Source organism: Columba livia, chromosome 25 (assembly GCF_036013475.1).
Source record: "Columba livia isolate bColLiv1 breed racing homer chromosome 25, bColLiv1.pat.W.v2, whole genome shotgun sequence".
Taxonomy (NCBI): Eukaryota; Metazoa; Chordata; class Aves; order Columbiformes; family Columbidae; genus Columba; species Columba livia.
The window spans coordinates 2,687,974-2,708,211 of NC_088626.1; the positions used below are offsets into that span (position 1 = coordinate 2,687,974).

Below are 20,238 nucleotides of genomic sequence, written 5' to 3' on the forward strand. Positions count from 1 at the left end.
GACGTGCGCGAGCCCGGGGAGCGCCATGGTGCCGCGGCACGCGCCCCGGGGCGGGCGGCGCTTGCGCGGCGGCGGAAAGGCGGGAGCGGCGCGCGGCCGCGCCTGCGCAGTTCCACGGGGAGGGCGGGGCGGCCGGGCCCGGAGCGGAGTCCGGGTTTGTTGTTGTTGTCCCAGCCCCAAAGCGGCTCCTCGGTCTCCTCAGCCGCCCCGCTCCTGCCCGCCGCCATGTCCAGCTCTCAGGAGCCGCCGCAACACAACAACAACAACAACCCGCCGGCTGAGGGGACGCACACCGAGCCGGGGCTCAACAGTGAGTGCGGGAACGTGTGGAAACGAGCGCAAATGGGGCGGGGGGTGACCGGGAGGGACTGTGAGGAAAACCCCGGGGGCCGCGACTCCCTTCTCCCCTTTTCCGGGCCGGGATTGGCGGAGGACGGAGCCGCGAGAGCCCCGGGGGCCAATTGGCGGCGGAACGGGTGTAATTGGTTCGGTGGCGGCCGCCGGCGGGGCCTGTGGGGAAGAGGCGGGTGGCGCGGCCTGAGGGGATCGGGGTGGGGGCAGCGCCTCACGGGGCGGGTTATGGGGGGTGTAACGCATCATGGGGGCTTCGTACCGGGGAGAGGGATGTTGGGGTGTCCGCAGAGCCTGGGGCGCTGCGGGAGCTGCTGGCTGCGGGGCGAGGAAGGCGGACGGGGGGCACCCCAGAGCGCTCGGGGGCTGTGGGGAGCTCGTGGCCGCGGGTTCGCGCCCCGGCTGCTCCTCACGGGAGCGGCGGGTCTAAGGAGAACCGGCCAAAGAAATGAACTGGCTCCGGGGTTCGGGGCGAGCCGAGAAGAACAGGAGCAGGTTTGTTCCGCGGTTAAACCGAGTTTATTCGGTGGCTGGTGTTAACAGCTAAATGGGGATACAGCCGGGAAGGGGGAGGAGCGTGACTGTGGGAATTAGTTTATTCAGTGGCTGAGTCAATAGGACTGACGTGAGCTATTTTCCTCTATATCCGGCATCTCTGTCAGCTGCTCTGCTGCATCCTTTTGTTCCCAGCATAACAGTAGTAAGGAACATCGGTGTCTCATGTCGGCTCTCATACTTAGTCGGCAGATGCTTTTCCCTTGTTTTAAACAGCTACTTCAGCTTGTCCTTTCGTTTGTTTGTAATTATTAAGGATACTGCAGTTGAAGAGATGAATAAATTGCATTAATGATTAACTGTTAGCTTCGTGGTTTACAATGAAGTTAAACTGACCACGAAATATATTGGTTGGTTGATCTGCTGTAACTCAATGGGAATTGTATCGAAGAAGAATAAACTATGCCTGTTTCATAACACTGCTATTGTGTTACGGTAACACTACATATTGTGATAAGGGTTGCAGTTTGCAGCAGTGTTCACTTGAGTCAAACAGGTATTTTAGCAAATTATTCAGGGCTGTTAGCGTACTTGAATAACAATTATGCTGTCTTAAAGTTGTGATGTACGTAGTGCCTAACTCAGTGCTTACTTCAGAAATTGTGATCTTTGGTGCATCTGTATTTTAATATTTCCTTTTGTTTTTCTGTTAGCGTGTTAACTTACACTGTGGGACATGTTATTCTGCTGTAACGTAGAAGCAACAAGAGATGAGTGCACTGTGAGCCTGTGCTGGATCTGCCCACGTAGATCTTATTGCTGGATCAGCACACAAAGGCTTAGCAAAAATCAATGTGATTACAGGAGGTGGTGAGCACAGCATATGAGAGGAAATGTTTGATAGTCTGTGCTCCATGAACAAAACAAACGCAACCAATCGGCTCCACGTAGGCTTAGTGCTGCTTTCAGATATTCAGCTGCTCCACAATGCTTTCGTGTTATATGTACATTTTCTGCTACTATATAAGCTTTTCAGTGAGCCTTTTCAAGCTAATGCGCTTAGACACTTATTCATTTTGTTCTGTGTGTCATTTGTGCGTGTTTAGAGCCTTTCATTCAGAGATTCCTTAGCACTTGAAGCAAAGGTCAGAAGACCTGGGAATAAAACGGGTAACTGAACCTGTGCTTTGTTGGGTTCACCGAAAAAAAAGGATTTGCTGGCTCTGGGAATTCTAGATGCGTCATATACTTTAATTATTATAAAGCTCTGTTACACATTGACAAAAAGGAGAAATGCCAGCAGGAACCCATCTAGCTCTGTCATGGAAAATTTGCTTCATAATTACCATTATGGGAATCTGAACAGCTTTCTTTTCTTTTCCTTTTGTCTTTCTATCTTATTTTATGGCGTACTTCACTGTAAAAGTGATATTTCTTAGTTTATTCAAGTTGGCCATAGCTCAGACTTGCTGTGAGCTACTAGTTTGAAGTATTTTTATATATATAAAATGTTTACGCGTGTATAATTTATATATTGTCCTTGGTATCTCCCCCCAACCTACCCAACTGAAATCACAGAGTGAATAAATGAAATGAGACTCCCCCCTTTGCCACACACATTTAGCTACTGTTGTTTAAAAGGACCACCAATTATGGAAAAACATGTAATTAAAGTATATCAGTCCACAGTGAAATAATTAACCTTAGACCATGGCCAAAATTCAGACAATTTTGGAGAAAAATATCATTCCTATAAACAGTTGTGTGGTGTTCTGTTTTGTCTTGTGTTTTGGGGGGGGTTGTGGTTTTGTTTGGTTTTTGTGGTTTTTTTTCCTTGAAGTACGTGTTATGTTATTTGTGAAGGGAGGAGAATTCTACCATATTTCTTAATTCTACTGTATTTCCTGTTGTACTGTCGAGTTGGAAACATGGTAAAATTAAGAGTTCTCATGTGGGTGATTAACATATCTATCTTATTTTTGAAGCAAGCTTGGGGCAGAAATCACTCTCTGTTATTACTTGGGCAGTTTATTCTCAAATATATTCCTGTGCATCTGTTTAAAGCAGCAGCCTCTAATCAGCCTGTATAACTCCAAGGGCTCCTGCTCTTTCCCGAACTGGTTGTGACTGCCAGTGGGAGTGTGCAGCATGTTTTAGCTTGATGTCAGATTACGCCTTCGTGAATGTATTTGGGCTCATTAAGAGTGAGGTCAGATGGAGAACGTGCTGCATGTCATGTAAACTACTGCTCGACTTGTTGGGACTCTTTACTCACGGTTTAATTTGAGTGTTCTTCCTCTTATGACCACAACACATCTTAGATAAACAGCAGGTTTTGTCAGTCCAGGATAAATGTTAATAGAAGATTTTATTTGTACATGAGATGAAATGCTGCAGACGTGTGTTTAAGTAGCTGCGTTCTAGAGCAACCAGTTCTGATCATCTTTCGCTGAGCTTTTCTCTGCCCGTGCTTGGTGTCAGAGGAAGACACCTACTTGTACTTCTGCCCTCTGCTTTTTTCACAGTTGGACACTCACTGCTGATTTTTTAATAAGATATATCTTTGCAGATCCTGAGTGTTAGAATTCTCCTGGTAGGTGCTCTATACTCCAAGATGGTTCTTGGAGAATGTATAGCTCTCTGGCCTGACATCTAACTGCGGTTGCCATGTGCTTTTCTGCAGGTGGGGCCTCTTGCTGTAAAGGTGTTGCTGCAAGGCAAATCTGCCTTTCTGATGTAGTTCTCACACTGAGGCCTTTTTCTTTAGAAATTTAGACACCAGCAGTGATCACAAATCTGGAATAGGATGGTCTCTGTGTCTCATACTGACTACTCTGAGCAAAGGCTGCCTTTTCCCAGTTAAAACTTCATTATCTGAAAAGCCCAGTGTGTAGTACAGAGTTGATGAACGTTATGAATATTTAAAAAGGAGTCTTAGCTGTTGTTTTAATATCTTTAGACTGTCTTTTCTTTCTTGAATATTTTTACCTCAGTGGTGAAGATGTCAAAACTTTAAAAAACAAGAATCAACAAAAAATCTGAAAGTGCTTTCCTTCAGGTGACATAAATTAAATTACAGAGGAGTTGTGATGCCATAACTGGACGTCTGTGAAATCATCTGGCTGATAATGGGAAATAATGTTTCATTGAAAACAGTGTACTTTTGAGAAATTAGAGATCTTTTCCTCCATAATCATGGCTAATATGGTCAAGTGATTCTTGTTAAATGCCTTAGTGAGAAGGGGGGAATTGCATTTGGATAGGGAATGTATTCAGATATTTGAAGCAGATAAAGCAGTAGAAGTCTATTCTATCTTTACCCCTCAGGACATTAAATGGTATGTTTATGAATTTAGAATATTTTCAAAACCCATTTTTTTGCCTGAGAATGGCAGCCTGCCTGACATGTATAAAAATCAGAGTTTGAGTCAGAGCCTTTGAAAGTAGAGGGAAGAAGGAGAGTATAACATTCCGGATGGGGGAGTTGTATAATAGGGGGCTAGGTGTTGAACATTTTCTTTCAAAAAGGAATGAACATGGAAGCGAGGTGACTAGTGTAATTGAGTGATACATACTGAAGCTTCAAACTGCAGAGAGAAATGTGGCCTGTTAAAGTATTAATAGTTGAGGAGAGAGGGGATATTTTATTCGACTAGCTTCAGGGCTAGGTAGCAACAAAACATAACATTTTAGGTGTGTTTTTGTTCATGAAAGAGGAAGAAACATGTCACTCTTGTCTCCAGTACATGTTTGTGAGCTTTCTCCCAGCAGCAGTGTATGTTATCTGAATTCACCATGTTCATGTTTTTTTCTGTGTGTAATTGATAAACTTAAGATGGGTTTCAGTTCCACTGCTTTTAATGAAGTGACGTCTGGCTGGCCCAACAGGTTCCTGGGTGGAGTTACAGATGAATGGCAATGGCAATAGCAACGATAACGGCAATGGGAAAAACGGAGGTTTGGAACATGTCCCTTCATCATCCTCCATCCACAATGGAGACATGGAAAAAATCCTCCTGGACGCCCAGCATGAATCAGGGCAGAGCAGCTCAAGAGGTAGTTCCCACTGTGACAGGTAAAGAAATGTTTGCTGTCCTATGTACAGTTGTGTGGTGTTTCCACTTGTAATGATACAAAAAGAGGTGTAATTCCCAATACTGTCAGCGTCATCACAGAATGTTAGGGATTGGAAGGGACCTTGAAAGATCATCTAGTCCAATACCCCCTCAGTCTCCTCCAGGCTCAAGAGCCCCAGCTCCCTTCAGCCTTTCCTCATAAGGGAGACACTCCACTCCCTTCAGCATCTTTGTTGCCCTGCGCTGGACTCTCTCCAGCAGTTCCCTGTCCTGCTGGAACTGAGGGGCCACAACTGGACACAATATTCCAGGTGTGGTCTCCCCAGGGCAGAGCAGAGGGGCAGGAGAACCTCTCTCGACCTACTGACCACCCCATTCTAATACACTCCAGGATGCCATTGGCCTTCCTGGCCACAAGGGCCCAGTGCTGGCTCATGGTCACCCTGCTGTCCCCAGGACCCCCAGGTCCCTTTCCCCTACGCTGCTCTCTAATAGGTCATTCCCCAACTTATACTGGAACCTGGGGTTGTTCCTACCCAGATTCAATACTCTACACTTGCCCTTGTTCTATTTCATTAAATGTTTCCCTGCCCAACTCTCCAGCCTGTCCAGGTCTCTGATGGCAGCACAGCCTCTGGCGTGTCAGCCGCTGCTCCCAGCTTGGTGTCATCAGCAAACTTGCTGACAGTCACTCTATTCCCTCGTCCAAATCATTGATGAATATATTGAATAATATAGGCACTGGAGGAACCTCCTAGACTGTGGCTGGCTGGATGAGTAGTCCTTCCAACAAACATCAGGGAAGTTCAAATCCCCCACCACAGCCAGGGCCTGTGATTGTGAGGCTGCTCTCAGCTGTCTGTAGAGGCCTCTTCAACTTCCTCACCCTGATCTGGTGGCCTAAAATAGACCCCCACAATAGTATCACCCTTGCCAGCCTGCGCCTTAACTTTCACCCATAGACTCTCAACTTGTTCCTCCTCCGTGCCTGGACAATACTCAATACATCGTAGTTGCTCTCTCACATAAAGAGCAACTCCACCACCACGCCTGGCTGGCCTGTCTTTCCTGAAAAGGACATAGCCATCCATGACCACATTCCACTCATGTGTGCTGTCCCACCATGTCCATAATTGCCAGACGTGATTGCCACCAGATCGTAATCTCCTGCCCTAACACAGGTTTCGAACTCCTCCTGCTTATCTAAAAGGTATCTAAAAGAAGGATAGGATTTACGTGTTTTGTGTAGCAGTTGAAGTTTTGGGCAATGCTTTCTTTTTTCAGTGGAAGGATGGTCAACTCTCTTGAGAAAGGTTGGATTATAAATGGAAAAACAAATTGAAAAGATGAGAGGTTTTGGAAGGCTTTCTAATACTGGTGTTTGTGATCTGCGTAGTGTGTAACTCATCTCGGTAGTGTACATGTGGAAATGATTCAGCTGAGATGCTCTTTACACTAATGATTCTTTAGGTGATGGTATAGTATGACAAAATGACATAATGAAATCATTTTTTCTTTAGCCCTTCACCTCAAGAAGATGGACAGATAACTTTTGATGTGGAAATGCACACAAGTAAAGACAGTAGTTCTCAGGTATTTTCTTCATTAACCTTTAAAATACATTAACTTAAAAAATATATATTTTCAAGTTGTGGATATTGCATATAAATGATATGTTTATATAGATCAGTATTGGGAGTACTTGAGGGGCAGAGCAAGCTCTCTGTCATATCAAAAGGTCTAAAATATTATATATTTTAAATGTCAAAAAATGCATTAAACTACTGCTTGCCAGCAATTTTTTTTTTCATTCTGAGATCCTAGCCTTGGCTGTTAGCTGCAGTACAAGCAAATAGATTATCTACACCTTACTTAAAATTTGGAGGTGTCCCTTAGTCATTTGGGTAAGGCTGTTTACTTCTCTTGTACTTTGTTCTTGCAGGTTTTTCCTCAGTCTGTTTTATTAGAACTTTACATAGTACCTCCCTGTAAATAGCTATAGTAAATAATTTTTTGCACTCAAGCTTATGTCAGTTTAACTAAATTATCCTTTCTTTTAAGGGCTTGCTTTCAGAATCAAGTTTTATTAAATTAAAACGCATTCCAGAACAATTATTTTAAACAACTAGGCAGGGTTAGTAAACTTTGTTTAGGGTTACATTCTGTATTAATTGAAATTTGACTGGTAGAGGTTAATAGCCTTGGAGTGAGGGGAAAAATGAGGCTCCATCTGTAATGCTGAGAAATGCCCTGTTTAATAGCAGTTATATTATTGTTTAACAGTGCTTGTGTATCAAACCTGTTTTGGTTTTGAAATGTTTATATTTCTGCACAAGATTTCAGGGTGTTCAGTTTATTGCTCTACAGATAGTCAACTCACATGACAGTGAGTAATCTCCATCATACGAACTGAGAGGAGATTAATGCTGAACTCTTAGTTCAGTCATTTAATACAATTTGCTGTCTTCAGCAGTATAAATAAAAAGCACTCCTGGAAGAGTGAAACCTTGCATTCAGTTTTGTCAAAGACCTGGCTGAACAGCAGGACTGTTGCGGTTCTGCCCTATAGAGCCAGAACAATCTGAATGAAGTTGTTGGTTAGTTCTGCCATCTCTCTGTTGGGACTGTCCTGTCTGATTGCTTCTGCTTTTGGTGTGGTTCCCACTTGAATGTTGTAAGTGGTTTATCTTCTTTTACTAGGGTCGCTCAGGAAATTGTTTTAATGCTAAGGAGGAGTTTGTACTGAAGTCACTCTCTAGCCTTTCTATTTTTTTCCCTGTTGAAGTCCTGGATGTAGTAATGAACTTTGTGGTTTACTGACTTGTGCAGATCCTCCTTTTAGCATAATAAAATCTCTTCTAAATAATCAGTAGTCCAGGAACACTTGCTCGTTTATCAGGTGCCACCATTTGGTGTTTATCGTTTTACCCCTGTTGTTGTCGCTCTCAATTTAACACCATAAGGAGGAGCTAATTGAGTGTTGCAAGGCTTGTCCTGTGTGTATTTTCAGTCTGAAGAAGAAGCAGTAGAAGTAGAGAAAGAGTTGGAAGTTTTGAAGAAGAGTGCTGACTGGGTGTCAGACTGGTCAAGTAGGCCTGAAAACATTCCTCCCAAGTAAGTTAAACTCTCTTTTATTTTTTTTTAATGAATATTCTTTTATATGAAGGAGAGAAGAATCATAGGTCACAATTGCATGGAATTACTCTGGCTCTCCAAATAGGATCATCTTAGAAAAAGATGAATTTCTCTTTGGGGAGGCTACAAAAAGTCAAAACAATGAAGTATGTAAATCTTAATAGCAACGAAATTACTTATTGAAAGTAATATATATCCACAGCAATCTGATTACAAGATTTCTGACATAATTATTGGGAGAGCTGGGTACTTGGAGCTGGGATTCATGGGGTTTAGTTTTGGCTTACTAAATGGAATAGTGTTGAGCAAGTCTCCTAAATTCTCTACCTTTTTTTCTTTCTATGTAAAATATGTAATGTTCATCCACGGAAGGGGAAACGTTGAGATCCTTGAATGCAAAGCATTTTTATTAAAATAGAGGATGCTGTCTAAATCGGGCAGACTTCTGTATCTCTGTTTGGAACAAAAAATGAGGCTCTTGCTAACAAATCACATCCTGAAATTCCCTCTCTCGGACCTACCTCTCTCTTCAGCTACTGCTCCCTTTGTCTCTATCCTGTCTGTGTAAGTGGTCTCTTTGATTCCTTACTCTGGGTAAGGGATCTCTTGCTTTGATCTCTAGCTCTTTGTACCTTGTAAAACATGTTCCTACCGAGATCTGTCCATTTATGTGAAGAAGTGGAAAAAAAATCTTGTTGAATTTCTCCCCCCTCCCCTTCTTCTTTCAGGGAATTCCATTTCAGACATCCTAAGCGTTCAGTGTCTTTAAGTATGAGAAAAAGTGGAGCAATGAAAAAAGGTGGCATTTTCTCTGCAGAATTTCTTAAGGTTTTCATTCCATCTCTGTTCATATCTCATGTTTTGGCTTTGGGACTAGGGTAAGTATGAACCTAATTCTCACTTCAGCTTTTGCATCAGGCTTTGCTTTTGTGCTCTACTTGTATGGCAGGTGCCTGCAGGAAAGGTCTTTATCTAGAATAACCAGAGTATTATTGCACCTTGCTCAAGACACACGCGGTGCACTTTCTGAAATGCAGGAAAACTTTGCAGCCGTTAAAATTTTGAAGGCATTAATATGTTTTATTTCTAGAACAGATGAAGTTTCTTACATTGAATTTTCTTACATGGATTGAAGTTTCTTACATGGATTATCATGAATTTGCAAATAACCTTTGCAATTGCAACATGTGCCATTTGATTATTCTCGCCTTCTACTTAAATGCTTTGGCTTATAGCGTAGGGAACGTAAGACTAGAATAGATGGAAGACTGCTGTAAATTTTGCTAACCGTTACAAAAACATGTTGTAAAAATAATACCAGGTCATAGTCTCCTGCCTGAACACAGGTTTCTAACTCCTGTTTATTCCCCATGCTGCGCACATTGGTGTGCAGGCATTTCAGAGTGAGCTGAGCACACCCATTTCACCCCAGGGGTATGGGAGGCCTCCCAGCCTTCAGCAACTCTAGAGTGCTGCCCCACTGATGCAAGCCCAGCTGCAACCCCATCCCCCTTCGAGTCTAGTTTAAAGCTCTCCAAATGAGCCCTGCTAATTCCTGTCCCACATACTCTGTAATTTGCAATGTCTAATGCTGCAGTTGTGTGATATTACTGAAAGTCAAGCTTTGAATAGTTAAAGAAGGATGCATGAAATACTGGATGCGTCCTGCAAGATCAGCTATGATGCTGCTCAGTGATGGTTTCATTGCTTGTGTAATCTGACATAATTTCTCAGTTTGCTGAAGTCCTTACATTATGTTTATCCACCTTATGTTCTTCAGTGATGGGGCAAAGACGTACTCAAAATAAGTTTTTAATTAGCTTCATGCTTTTTTTGTGGGGGGAGTAGTTCAGTGTCTCTTTAAATTCTTGTAAGCTATCAGTTGAATGAGGAGGATAGAATATATGTGAATATATTGTAAGATATTTGAAATGTAGCAAAATTGCGTATTTATGCGACGAATTACATCTTGAATGGATGTATTTGTTAGAGGTCAGTGCTTGCGTAGATCCTCAATGCTCCGTGTTTTAAATCTCACCAGCTCCCTTTATAGGCAGTACTTTTTTGTTTTACCACAGTCTGGGAGCGTTGCTCGGCTGTTCAGGAGCCCCAGCGTCAGGTGCGCTACAAACAACACAAAAGCTTTTGGAGTGGGATTTTCAAATGAGCTTGGGACTTGAAGAAATCTGCTTTTACTGAATGTTGACAGCGTCGGTCTTTCTAGGCTCATCTGCAAATCTCACCCATTAAGTAGTTTTATAGGAGAGAAGTCCTTGGAAGAATCTCATCAGACTCGAGAGACAATTAGAGTAGCTGAGTGCGCGAGGACTGTTTGGGAAATGGACTATTTCTGTGAAATACGATATGCCTTATACTTTTTATTTCAGCATCTACATTGGAAAACGACTGACCACACCTTCAGCCAGCACTTACTGAAAGATGGAGTGCAAAACCTGGAAATCCACGTGACCTGTGAAGGTGTTACTGTCTCATTTAGTACATTTGACTTGAGACCATTTTAAGCATGACCCTGACTTCACCCTTTCCTTACATATCCAGGTTTTCGCTAACTCTGGAATTCAGTATTGTGTTGGAACTCTGTTGAGGTGTTTCGCTATCCACATTCTTTCCCCCTCTCCTCCCATTCCCCTGCCTCTTGGCCTGCAAGACACGTCAGAGTTGCTGAACGGAGTTTACAACTGTCTATATGTTGCAAGGGCTTCTCTCAATGCAAAATGCCACCAGCAAGTTTTAATTTTATCAGTGATGCTGTTGCCTCCTTAGTGCAACCTGACTTAAATTGCAGTTGTGCATGGTATAAATGTTGACTGTATTATGGTGATAAAATTAACAGTCTCTTTGGAAGAAAATTATTGATTGGAGTGAAAATGAATTTCTCTTTTGAAAAACAGGCTGGTTGTGAAATAAACTAAGAAATCACTGGCAATAAAAAACAGTTTAAATCAGCTTTTGGGGGAATTTACTTGGCCCCTTGTATTGGCTAACACCCTTTGATTTGCAGGAGGCAAAGACTGCATAGATTTTAAAGTAGGATAACTAAATCCATCAGCATATTTTAATAGTAGGTAGTTGTTGTAATCTTGTCTTTTCTATGAAGTCAGCTCCTTATTCCTTGTAGGAAAACCTGTCTGATGCCTAGAAAATATTAGAAAAACTGCATTGTTTGCATGTGAAGAAGCTTTTATTTTCCTTACCTGTTTTCTTAAGGGAAAATTTTAAATGTGAAATTTTCCTTCTAAAAGTAGTTTTAAATTAAGGAAAATCCCAACAGCTGTAGGTAGAGTTAGACTCTGTATAAAATGGTAGGATTCTGTTTGTTGTGGAACCATTTACAATTACTATGAAACGGCAGTTTCAGAAGGTAAAGTGTTTGACTTATTGTTAAGAGGGACAATCTTGCAGGTGCGTAGAGATTCAGAAGTTGCGAAGCTCTAGAATGTCTTCTGCAAATGAGTTTTCAATATTCCTATCTCACTGTTTACTGTACAATCTCCTTTGGGGATACATGGAATCTGAAAGTCACTCGTGATGTCTCATGTTAGATAGACTTCTCACTGATGTTGTTGAACTTTTATCTTAGGGAACATTAAGCCTTGTCCTCCTTCAGTGACACTTCTTTTCAAAATGTGAAGCTTTAGTACCAAATTGTTACAAAGCGTTGGGACAGTCATGTCCTTAAATAGATTTTATTGGATTTCAGAACATGTAGCATGACTCTGAAGGACAGGATACTCTTTTATATATATATATATGAATATATTAAAAAAAATGATATAGACTTTAATACTAAGTACTTAGGGAACCAATGCTAATTATAAGACTAGAAAAAATCTCATTTAAATACAAACTTTAGTAGGCTGACTTGCAGAAAATGATAATATAGTCAGCCAGTTTGGAGAGACCAGCTACCTGTAATTGTTTGCTTGCATCAGACTTTATAGAGCTGATTATTTGATAGAGCAGTGATCGCTTGAACCATTTGATGCATAGAACCTAAATCCCAATTGAGATTTGGTTTAAAACAACTTAGCTCCTAGGAAGGAAGAAAAGTTGTTCTCTCCTTCTGAATGCTGTTGGAGAATGCTTTCAGGGTGACAAAAAACATCTTTTGGAGATGTCTTTTTCCTTCTAGTCGTGAATGTTAGAGGCACTTGAGCTGCCCACGGCCGCAGATTTGTTTCAAGCGTGGATATTGGTTTTCACCCAAAGGTGGGGAGGGAAGGGGGAAGTGGTGAGGGGTGCTTTAGATAGTACCAAGTACATCCTTTTACAGTCCTGAAAACCGAGGGGATGGGGGAAAGGCTGAAACACTTTCAGTTCTAATTACAGCACCTTGTTTTGTATGGAAATTGGAATAGTGGAAAAATAGATTTTTATTAAGTAGGGAGTACCTTTTTTTTAAAAAAAAAAAAATGTTACCCCTTTCTGAATTAAAAGGTAATTCTTCTTAAGAGCATCTGATATATAATATTGCAAGCTTGTGGCTAGAGTATCAACACAGCTTATAATATTTGAAGGAGCCGTGAAGTAAAGATTGTGCAAACTGTGGATGAGGAATGGCTACGTGATCACTGTAACACTTGCTATGATGCGATGCAGTATTTATTGATACCCTACTATAAGCTTTGGATGGAAGTCTACAACTTCTAGTTTTACAATGAACAGAAACAGATTGTTGTATAATTTGCAAGGGGTTTCAACTATTGATAGTTGAAGTTTTGTTAAGATAAATGTTGTTTTAAAAAGCTTTATACCTGTTTACAGTTTTGGAAAAAAAATGCAGGCTTCATTTTTCTTACATTCAGTGAAAACTGGCCTAGAATATTTGTAAATAGAATCAAGGAATAAATGCATAAACTCGCACATTAAAAATGCAGCAGGCTAACTTAACTGCAGCAAATGCATATTTACTTACTCTTTTAAAAACTGAAAGCTGAAGATCGTTAGAATTCAAATTTTTTAATTGACATTTGATGAACTATTGGAGTTATCTGAGCCAAAGTGATTATGCATTCTTCATAAATTAGTTAGCACTTTGTAACATTATATACAGTTTACAGTACATGTATAAGTTGTAGCTTATAAACATTTTGTGCCATTAAAGCTCTCACAAAACCGGTTGTCTGAAATTACTTCATGCTGCGCCTTTCTTCACTTGTTCTTGTCTTTTCTTTTTTTACAGGACCGCTTTGTATAATGTTTTATGAAACTGTTGTGCTCTGGGTTGTATGAGCGTTGAAACTGTAGACTGGAATAAGTTCTTGATTGTTTGGGGGGTTTTTTAGTGACTTGGGATCATCCGCTTCTTTTCCTGAAGCTCTTAATAAAAGTATTTCCATTGTCAGCATTGTATACCTGCGCCAGCTCCTCTAGCGCCTTGTCAAGGAAAACCTTGAAAGCAAAATAATGTCGTGGCACATGAAATGTGAAGTGGAATTGATGAGATTTTGTATAATGGGTCAACTCTTCTGTACTCCTTATGTTTCTCTTCTGTTTCCTTAATCTGTTAAATTTGCAGATTAAAGAATAAGGGACATAAACCCTAATTATTAATCTGCCTCCATATTCTTGGTTCAAGAGCACTGAAACTTTTCTGAGTTGGTGAGAGAGTAATGAATCAGTGACAAAAGTCCCGGTTGTGTGCCTGGTGCTCTGCACTCCGTGCGGGTAGTGGTCTGTGACAGTCCTGGCAGCGCAGGAGAACAGCTGGAGCCCGATGGAGCTGCAGAAACTGGCCTGGCACAGCGCGGCAGGGTTGGGCACAGCACGGTTTGGCACAGCACGGTTTGGCACAGCACGGTTTGGCACGGCTGTGCTGCCCAGCGCTGGGAAACAACAGCCTTCCTTTTCCTGGGGTTATCTACAACCAGCTCTGGTTGCAGGATTCTGCTCTTCAAAAGTACAGGTATTTTTGTAAATACTGATAAGGTAGGAACAATTGTTCATATCAGAGTCAATAAGAGCAAGAGGGATACTGGAGTTGGATTTTTCAGCTTGATCTTGGCAAACTCAAAAGTAAAGCTTTGTAGTGTGTGTGACTACGCTATCCAGAGTGGGAGCAGTGCTCAAATATTTTTGCAGGGAGTGTGGTGTAAAAATCTATTTGTATCCTTCTGCTTTTTAGGTGCTGCTGAGTTAGTTGGATTTAACGCTGTGTGCCTAGAGTACAAACTACAGCCTCCTGCATTCTCCCAGAGACAGGTCCTGTATTCTTTCCTCTTGCATGAGTAGGCTGTACCAGTACCAGAGGACTGTACAGACTTGCTTACTTGATGTACCGATTATCATTTTATTTCAGTGTGAGAAGCAATTGACAATTACAGCTGCATCTTTAAAAGCACTGTCTGATAGGTAAAAGAGAACTCTGGGGTTCCTACCAGTTATTTTAATAGCTTGCTTCATTCCATGACAATATTACATCCCCATTCTCCTGCTAGATGGCAGCTGCAGTGAAGTATCTCTGGTGTAAACAGTGTGCACTTGCAAGCTTTGGTTTGCACTGCAGCTGACCCTGATCTGATGTTGGGCTTTGCTTCTGTGTGCTAAGATTTAGGTCTTGTCTAGTTAAGTTACCAGATATCTGAGGAAAGTCGGAACATAAACCCAGCTTTAAATTCTCATCTGTCTTCAAAGGGTTACAGGCATGATTGGGCTATCCGGCTGGAGATTTAATTGCTTTTAGTATATTTGGGGTAGAAATACAAAGTCGGTTAGCTGCACAGTGTTGTAACAATGAGTTAAAGTGATCAGTGGCTCGGAAGAGGAAGCTTCTTCCGCCCCCTCAAATTGCTGAACAAAAATATGAATCTCCAGCGGCAGCAGGAAATTCTCAGGTAGAATCACTGCCAAAAGCCTAATGCTCAGAAAAGGAGTTTTGCTGTGTGTGGTTGTTTTGCCTCTGCTGTGTTCCCTCTGTGTGTGTGTGTGTGTGTGTGTGTGTGCGCCTGTACACGCTGGAGTGGGAAGGGGAAAGAGAGGAGTTGTGGCACGATAAGCATCGACAATACAAGTGAGTCCTTTCCCTGGGCTGTGACACTGTCCCGTAGGCTTCCCTGCTAGGTGAGAATTAACGTCTGGGTGAGAAACCTCCCCAATTGGCTGGGAACTCGGTGGTATGATAAGTGATGTCACCCGGCAGGCCTGCTCGCAACATCCTGGTTTGGCGCTTTTCAGGCTTAGGCTTTTATTTCTCAGCAGAAATGTGTGCGTGAGAGAGAGGGAACGGTGCTGGAAGGCGCTGTGTTCCATTTCCTTCTGCTCAAGTGAGATGCGCTTATAAATCATTACTGTTCCTCTTAGGAGTGTAGTCAAAGTTAATGTAAAATTAGTTTGGGGGGGAATTAGATTTGAGTACTTAACTGCACAAGAGTTATGGGTTTCCAAAGAGCAGGCGAAGAGCTGCTGGAAATGTGCTGATGAAGGCATGAGGAAGACAAATGCAGCAGCACTGGAAGTATTATGTTAGTTGTGAGTATTTATGAATAGGGAACTGGATGAGTGTAACAAAGGAGAAAAGACACAAGAGATTTTCTTCCCAGCCTGTGTCTCTCGGAACCCTCTGACTCGAGTTTTGTGATACGGAATCCTACAAACATGGGAAGATGTCTTTTTTTGCCCCAAAGCGCTTGTATGTTGCTCTTGATGTACACACCTCGTTAAGCACGCAAATTTGCATGCATAATTGACACGCCCACTGAAAGCCAAAGCAGCACCAGCTGTACAACTCCAGTTTTACACCTTGTTCTTAGCAGCTTATTTGACTGTTTTCTCCTCCTGGTGAATGTGAGAGGCTTCTTTTTATATCTGGTTTACTTCATTTTTTTTTTTTCCAAGGGTTAAGGATTTTTTTTCTGATTGGGCTAGAAATAGGACTTGTAGTTCTGTTTTCCAAGGTGTGTCCTTGAAGGAGGAGCCATTTTTATGCCACTGACTTAATATTGTGACTTGATCCTCATCTGTAAAATATTGGTCAACTGTAGAAAGGTGTTAATGACATCATTTAAAAGCAAAGGATTTCTATATTGTGTAAAGATCTCAAACACCAATGATATATTTTTTTCCAGATTCTCAGCCAGCGGAGATAATTTTAGTGTCAGCAAATCGTATGCTGGTGTGTGCTCTCTGACCTCTTCTGGTTTGATTTGTTTTTTGATTATATGGTATGTCTGTCTTTGCTTATAAGGCCAGATATGATGATCCATGAAGCAATTACTAAATTTATATTCCTATAGAATAATATTCCCGTGAGACTCGAATTTGTGTGGAACCTGATGATTTTTGGTGAGCATTTCTTGTGGGCTATATTGTAATGAAGTAATGCCTTGAAAGGTTTGAATCTGAAATTACTGAACTGGACTCACATGTTAGCATGCTGACTCAGTAAGTGTGGTTTTAATCTCTATTTTTGGCAGATAAACTGTAATGTGAATATTTCACGTTCATATCCAGTACAATGCTGTATTTGGTCAGTGTGATCAGGCAATGTGATTGCCGTATGAACTGTACCATGAGGGTCAGGATCTGAAAATCTATCGCCTTGTTTCAGCAACCAGTTAATACACGTGGAGCCTCACTGGGGAGCAATGGGCCTGTGTTTGGTGTCTGTGAGTATCGACTGATTTCTGTGAACCAAACTGGGGGGTTATGGCAAATTCTGTTGTGTGGCACAGCTGAAGCCTCCAGGCATACTTGTGCATGAGAACGTAGACAGTACCAAGTGGGGTGACTGATGCTGCCCTGTTAAGGTCCCATCTCTCGCCGTGCCTACACAGAGCCTGTTAAATAATCAATTCCCCATCGTTTTTATCGGCCAGGAAATCTGCATTGTTCTCCAGGCAGAACCCAGCGGCCTTCCCAGACCTCCTGTGGTGTGCGATGAAAACCTCATTGGTAAGCCTGAAATGCTTTTATCACATGCAGTGGGGCAGTGAGCCAGAAACCTAATGATGATCTCTAGAGGTTAGGCAGAGCGATTAGAATATTGGTTGGACAGAATAATTGAAACCTCCTGAATGCTCTTCTCCAATGCACCATTAAATATCTTCCTCTTTTAAGAGAAGTGGGGCTTGATTAACAGTCAAATGTACTGTGCTGGCACCACTGGTTTCTTCCTTAGAACCATGATTATGTTCAATCATCAGCTGCTTTTTCCTTTTCATGAAGTTTACATGTCTTTTTGGCCAAGCTTCTAAAAGCTGGCTGAATATATTTGGGTTTATCACCTCTGCCAGAATTTGCCAGCAGGCTGGAACAACAGCTTTCAGATGGATGAGGTGTCCTGTCCCATGCAGGACTGTGGTGGGGACCTGCTCTGTGACACCGTTGTGCTGTCAGGGGACAAAGAGGGTGCTGGAGTTGGGTCACGCACCTGAGCTGTTGGGAAAAGCGGTGGCAAAGAGGGCCGGGGTGGGGAAAGTACCAAGCAAAGGCTTATTTTCTGAAGAGTGACTATATGAAATATAAGCAGCTCTAGTTCATCAGCTGTACCGATAAGAGACGTGGGTCAAGTTCCCCGTGTACAGACCTTCTTTTGTGGGACCTAAGTGCTGCCCAGGCCTTACGCCAGATCTCTGCTCAGAAGAGAACCTCCCTCAGACCTCTTGTGAAGCAAATGCAAAGCTCTTCTCCAGTGTTGTGACCTCCCAAGCGGTTCTGGGTTGCCATGGCCACGCAGCATATTAGTTGCAGAGAGCTGATTCCAAGCCAGGGTGAGCACTTCCACCGGCCTCTGCAGGCTTCAGAGCGAGGGATGGAGCACACGAGCCCCAACTGACGGCAACTCCTCCTGTCGTCTTGTTCAAGTGATCTGCATTCCCCAGCCCCGAGCAGAGATTGAGCACTCGGGAGCAAACACGCTGCTTTCTGCGAGCTCTTACGCTGCGTTGAGCGCGGTTCTGTCTCCAGACGCTCTCCACGCAGCGCTCGAACGTGCTGTGCTGCAATTAGTCTAGCAGGTGCCCAGCACTACGGGTTATTATTAGCCATCCGTAATACCGCGCTGCAGATGTGTATGATGCTTTGCAAAGAGAGGGATGGAGATTCCTTGTCCCAAGCACCCGTTTGCCTTTTGTTCCCGAAACCTCTATTCCCTAGCAACTCAGTGCCTCACAATGATTTCTTCCCCACCCCATGTGTATTCGGAGAGATAATTAACCTTTCAGCAGCTTGATTAACCAGGAGCTCTTGCAGCCTACCCTGGTAAAGCAACAACTTCCTAGAAAACCAGACTTGATTATTTTGTTTTAAATTAAATCAATGGACACTGATTTTTTTAATCATGTGACCTTTGTGTGTGTTGGTCCCGTGAAACATGAAGAAAACCCAGCATCTGCCTTTTGGCTAGAGCAGATTATCATTTTGAAAGCTTTAAAAAACCCAATCACCTGTAATCTAGGTAGAGCTGATGCCGTATTTACTCAAAACTATAGTGATATTTTTCTCTTGCTATTTCGAATGTTTTAAAGTAAATCTACAATCTTTTTTTTCCTCTTGAGTGGCGGGATGCTTCTTTGACATAAAAGTTTCACTCAATGCATAAATTACATTGTGTTTCACTTTGAGGATAAACACAAGGAGATTTGACCCAAGATGAAGGGGAACAAAATGAGTAAAATCTGCATCTATTTGAGTGGTCATATGAGCAAAGGAGGTGTTATAAACATTTGTAGTATTAGGATCAGACAGGGAAATAAGGATTTAGCCTAAAGATGCTTCTGTAAAGCATTTAATCACAGCAGCCTGGACAGCCTTATGTTTTACTCATGAGGTTGTATCTTTTCTATCTGTGCATATTTTTCCTCTCTAAACATATCAGGGTGCGATAACACCAATTTTTGCAAGGCACTTTATACTTCAGCTGAGTATAAAGCTTGTAACAGCTTCTCTGTGCTGAGCCGTAGTCTCTCAGAGAGTCCTGGTAGACTCATAATTCTGGATTAATCTGACGAGAAAGCGATGGCCAGCCTAATTGCAGGCGCGAGCGAAGGCAGACTGGCCTCCGCCGCTCTCTGGCTTGTCAGAGCAGTGGATGCAGGCAGGTAAAACCACAGCACACATGCAGCTGAGTTTCTGTCCTTCTTGTCCGTCCACTGGGGAGCATTTGTTTTCTTCCCTTCAGCCAGTTTCTTGATAACTAGTTAAGTACAGCGACATGTATTGCCAATGCTCTCCCTTTATTTTTGCCTGGCCAGGTAGCAATCAAGCAATGTGTGTGTGTTGCAGAATAGATCGCTGTTTGTCTTCCCTGAGTTCCAGCTGTTTTTATCCTCCCATCCCTGTCTCTCCAAGCGCCTGCATTGTGTCCTTTCCAAGAGGGACGTAGAGTTCCCCAGATTTAAGCAATCAACAGCTTTTCATTTCTGTGCTTTCACAGGTGCTTGCGAATGACTCCAGCCTGAACAACATCTCTTAACTGTTGTGTCAATTAATGCCCTGATCTTGCTGTAGGCTGTTCTTGCGCTGGTTGACTACTAAAATATCTCTGATTCAGAAAGCTAATTTTCCAAGAACTTCATAGGAGAAATTGTACATATTAGAACCCGTTATGCCCTAGGTAGTAATTTTAGGAGACCTTGGGTTTACTGAAGAAGCTGATCTCTTTCAGAGGGCAGTGGCAAAGGTAGGCCATGTGCCTGGCCAGCACACAGGCTGCTCTCTGCTTGCTGTATTAGTAAAGCCACACAGACTTGCCACCATTTAAGGTTGTCTCCAGGGTTTTAAAGCTCCCTGCAGCTGGGGCCCCTGTTTAGTGGGCTTCTCCTACCTCTTTCAAGGTCTCTGTCTGACAAATGAATACAAATAAAAGAGCACTACTACTTCTTTCCCTGATTCTCATCTCTATTTCCTTGCCTTGGAAAAGAGATGAGAACATCCCTCTGTTCCCATGTGCCAGGAAAACTGATGCACAGTTTGCTGGAGGCTGGTGCGCTCATAGTCTAGGCCTCTGTAAGACCTTCTCAAGTTGGGAATCTTAATTGCTAAGCACTTTTGAAATCCTTGCTGCAAACACTTTGGGGTTTTTCCTGTCGGGATGGGCATCTGGCCAGTGGATTCTATTCTGCACCCTCCCGTTAACATCAGGATCTTCAGAAGAGCTGTTCATGACAATGGTGTTGAGCATTGGGCTGCTCCCAGCTGCTTTTTCTAGAATGAGCTTTCCTGG

General features: G+C 42.6%; 2 protein-coding genes across 3 annotated transcripts in view; both read left to right on the forward strand.

Moving 5' to 3' along the window:
- Positions 1-92: 92 nt before the first annotated feature.
- On the forward strand, positions 93-13,193 carry BNIP3L (BCL2 interacting protein 3 like). 2 transcript variants are annotated; one of them, XM_065041052.1, is made up of 6 exons: positions 93-310; positions 4,735-4,921; positions 6,443-6,515; positions 7,933-8,036; positions 8,786-8,935; positions 10,445-13,193. In XM_065041052.1, the coding sequence occupies exons 1-6, from the start codon at positions 226-228 to the stop codon at positions 10,491-10,493; spliced, it is 648 nt and encodes a 215-aa protein (XP_064897124.1). In that variant the 5' UTR covers positions 93-225; the 3' UTR covers positions 10,494-13,193. The 2 variants fall into 2 exon arrangements, with proteins under 2 accessions (XP_064897124.1, XP_064897125.1); XM_065041053.1 differs by lacking the exon at positions 93-310 and adding an exon at positions 599-846.
- A 3,702-nt stretch (positions 13,194-16,895) lies between these two features.
- DPYSL2 (dihydropyrimidinase like 2) overlaps positions 16,896-20,238 on the forward strand; it is a 66,475-nt gene continuing 63,132 nt past the window's right edge. Inside the window, exon 1 of the mRNA XM_065041040.1 lies at positions 16,896-16,967. The gene's annotated coding sequence lies outside the window, so the exon portion shown is untranslated. The remainder of the gene's footprint in view (positions 16,968-20,238) is intronic.

What these genes read in the sequence shown, in the direction of transcription:
- BNIP3L (XM_065041052.1), top strand. Translation starts at nt 226, where the DNA reads ATGTCCAGCTCTCAGGAGCCGCCGCAACACAACAACAACAACAACCCG. An exon ending in CACCGAGCCGGGGCTCAACA is followed by an intron (nt 311 to 4,734) that starts GTGAGTGCGGGA and finishes CTGGCCCAACAG; the next exon opens with GTTCCTGGGTGGAGTTACAG. An exon ending in GTTTTGGCTTTGGGACTAGG is followed by an intron (nt 8,936 to 10,444) that starts GTAAGTATGAAC and finishes TTTTTATTTCAG; the next exon opens with CATCTACATTGGAAAACGAC.